The 2,272-nt window shown below is 50.4% G+C and overlaps 1 protein-coding gene across 1 annotated transcript; it reads right to left on the bottom strand.

Moving 5' to 3' along the window:
- Window positions 1-314: 314 nt before the first annotated feature.
- GJA3 (gap junction protein alpha 3) lies at window positions 315-1,658 on the bottom strand. The gene has a single exon (XM_004388403.1). The coding sequence runs from the start codon at window positions 1,656-1,658 to the stop codon at window positions 315-317; it is 1,344 nt and encodes a 447-aa protein (XP_004388460.1).
- Between the last annotated feature and the right edge of the window lie 614 nt (window positions 1,659-2,272).

The raw sequence follows: 2,272 nt of genomic DNA, 5'->3' as shown, positions 1-2,272 counted from the left end.
ACCCATAGCGGCATGAGAGCCCATGGGTGGAGAACACTGGGCTCAAGTTTCTGGTGGTTGGGTTGCTGTGGGTATCTTTACAGGCCAAGCCTGGAATCCCACTTTGCAACCACCTCCCAGTCTCAAAAAACTTGGATGTTACCCAACTGTAAAGCACAGGGTTAAGAACCGCACACATTAAGGCCAAGGAATCTTGTCTCTTCTTCTCCATTGGCTCCCTCACTTCCAGTCTCTCTCTACTTGCCAGTTTGAATTGCACTTTGGTTTTGGTTTCTAGAACAGAGGTTATTATGAAGCTGTCTGGAGAGAACATGCTAGATGGCTAAGTCATCTGCTCTGGGCCGCCCGCTGCTCAACTTACTGGCCTTGCTGGCCTGGCCCACGTCCCCGAGGAGCAAGGGAGGCATGTGCGTGTCCACTCTGGTGGTCCCTGCCTGCACCTCCTCCTCAGGAGTCACTTCCAATTTGCTCTCTTCCAAGTTGCTGGTGCTCCCGTTCACCAACAGAAGAGGAGTTTGACCTCCTGCCATGCCCTCCAGTGGGAGCTGTGGAGTGCTGCTCAGAGGACAGGGGGCTGCTGGGGTGGGTGTCAGTGGGCAGGGCTTCCTCCCAGAAGCCTGCTGCTCGGCCTCCTGGTTGGCCCAGTTCTGTTCTGTCATCAGCAAGTGGTGGCAGTTGTAGTATCTGGCAGGGTGGCCTTTCCCTTGCTCCTCAGACAGGGCTACCATTTTGAAATCCGTTGGTGGTGGAGGGGCCCCAAGATACCCTGTGGCCATTGTCTGTCCTGGGGAAGAGGCAGAGTGGGTGTAGTAAGGAAATCCAATGGGGATGGTGGGCGGGGCAGACTGGGAGGGGAGGAGGAATGGGTTAATATCACTGGGCTTTGTGGCCGCCGAACTAGTTTCAGCGGCATGTGGGCTATAATGGTTGGTCATGCCCTGTTTGAGTTTTTTCCAGCCCAGATGGTAGATCTCTAGCATATTGAGTAAGAGAGACACACAGGCTACTACCAGCATGAACATGATGAAGATGGTCTTCTCAGTGGGTCTGGAAATGAAGCAGTCAACCGTGTTGGGGCAGGGCCACTGGTCACAGCGGTAGAGGGGCTTCAGCTTAAAGCCATAGAGAAGGTACTGTCCAACAATGAAGCCCACCTCAAAGAGAGTCTTAAAGATGATGTTGAAGACATAGGTGCGGAGCAGAGCTCCCGCTATCTGGACCCTGCCCCGGTCGTCCCGGACAGGTGGCTTCTTTCTCTTCATTGTCCTGTCAGGAGGCTCCGGGCCCCCTGCCCCGGGTTGTGGGTTGTCTCTGCTCAGCTGCTCCTCCTCATGTTCCTTCTTCTTCTCCTCCCTGCGCACAAGGTGCAGCACGTGCCCCAGGTAGATAAGGGTGGGTGTGGAGACAAAGATGATCTGCAGCACCCAGAAGCGAATGTGGGAGATGGGGAAGGCCTGGTCATAGCATACATTTTCACAGCCTGGCTGCTGCGTGTTGCAAGTAAAGTCAGATTGCTCATCCCCCCAGACCTCCTCTGCTGCGGCTCCCAGCACCAGGATTCTGAAGATGAACAGTACTGTCAGCCAGACCTTGCCAATGACTGTGGAATGCTCTTGTGCATTCTCTAGCAGTCTTCCTAGGAAGCTCCAGTCACCCATTGCTCCAGACTCCTGGCCTATAATGAGAACATGGCTTGTTAACAAACAGGTACAGAAAAGCTGTAGAATCCAACTACCCAGAGCACCATGCCATTGTTTACTGACAAGTATTACTGGGTAGCACAAATGATTTGTGATCGACTACTAACCTAAAAGTTGTTGGTTGGAACCCAGTGGCACCATGGAAGAAAGGCCTCGTGATCTGCTTCTATAAATATTACAGCCATGAAAATATTATGGAGCAGTTCTACTCAACAGCAACAGATTTGGTTTTGGACAGTTGTATTAGAGGACAGTTTATTGGGTACCTATACGCCCACTTCCAAACACGGACAGTGCTATAGAACTCTCTCCAGGAATGCAGGAATGCAGGCTTAGCCTTTATATATATATATATATATACACACACACATATACACACACACATATATATACACATATATATTAGCATTTATATACTAATTTATTAAAAACAAACAAACAAACGAAAACAATTGCTGTCAAGTCAATTCTGCCACCCAGAGACTCCATAATGGGGATATGTATTTCCCTATTATCTTGCAGAAAAAAGGAGCCCTGGTGGTGCAATGGTTAAGTGCTTGGCTGCTAACCAA

The sequence above is a fragment of the Trichechus manatus genome, unplaced genomic scaffold (genome assembly GCF_000243295.1).
Source record: "Trichechus manatus latirostris isolate Lorelei unplaced genomic scaffold, TriManLat1.0 scaffold00210, whole genome shotgun sequence".
Classification (NCBI taxonomy): domain Eukaryota; kingdom Metazoa; phylum Chordata; class Mammalia; order Sirenia; family Trichechidae; genus Trichechus; species Trichechus manatus.
Note: the sequence above shows the minus strand (reverse complement) of the source record. Positions and strands in the feature narration are given on the sequence as shown.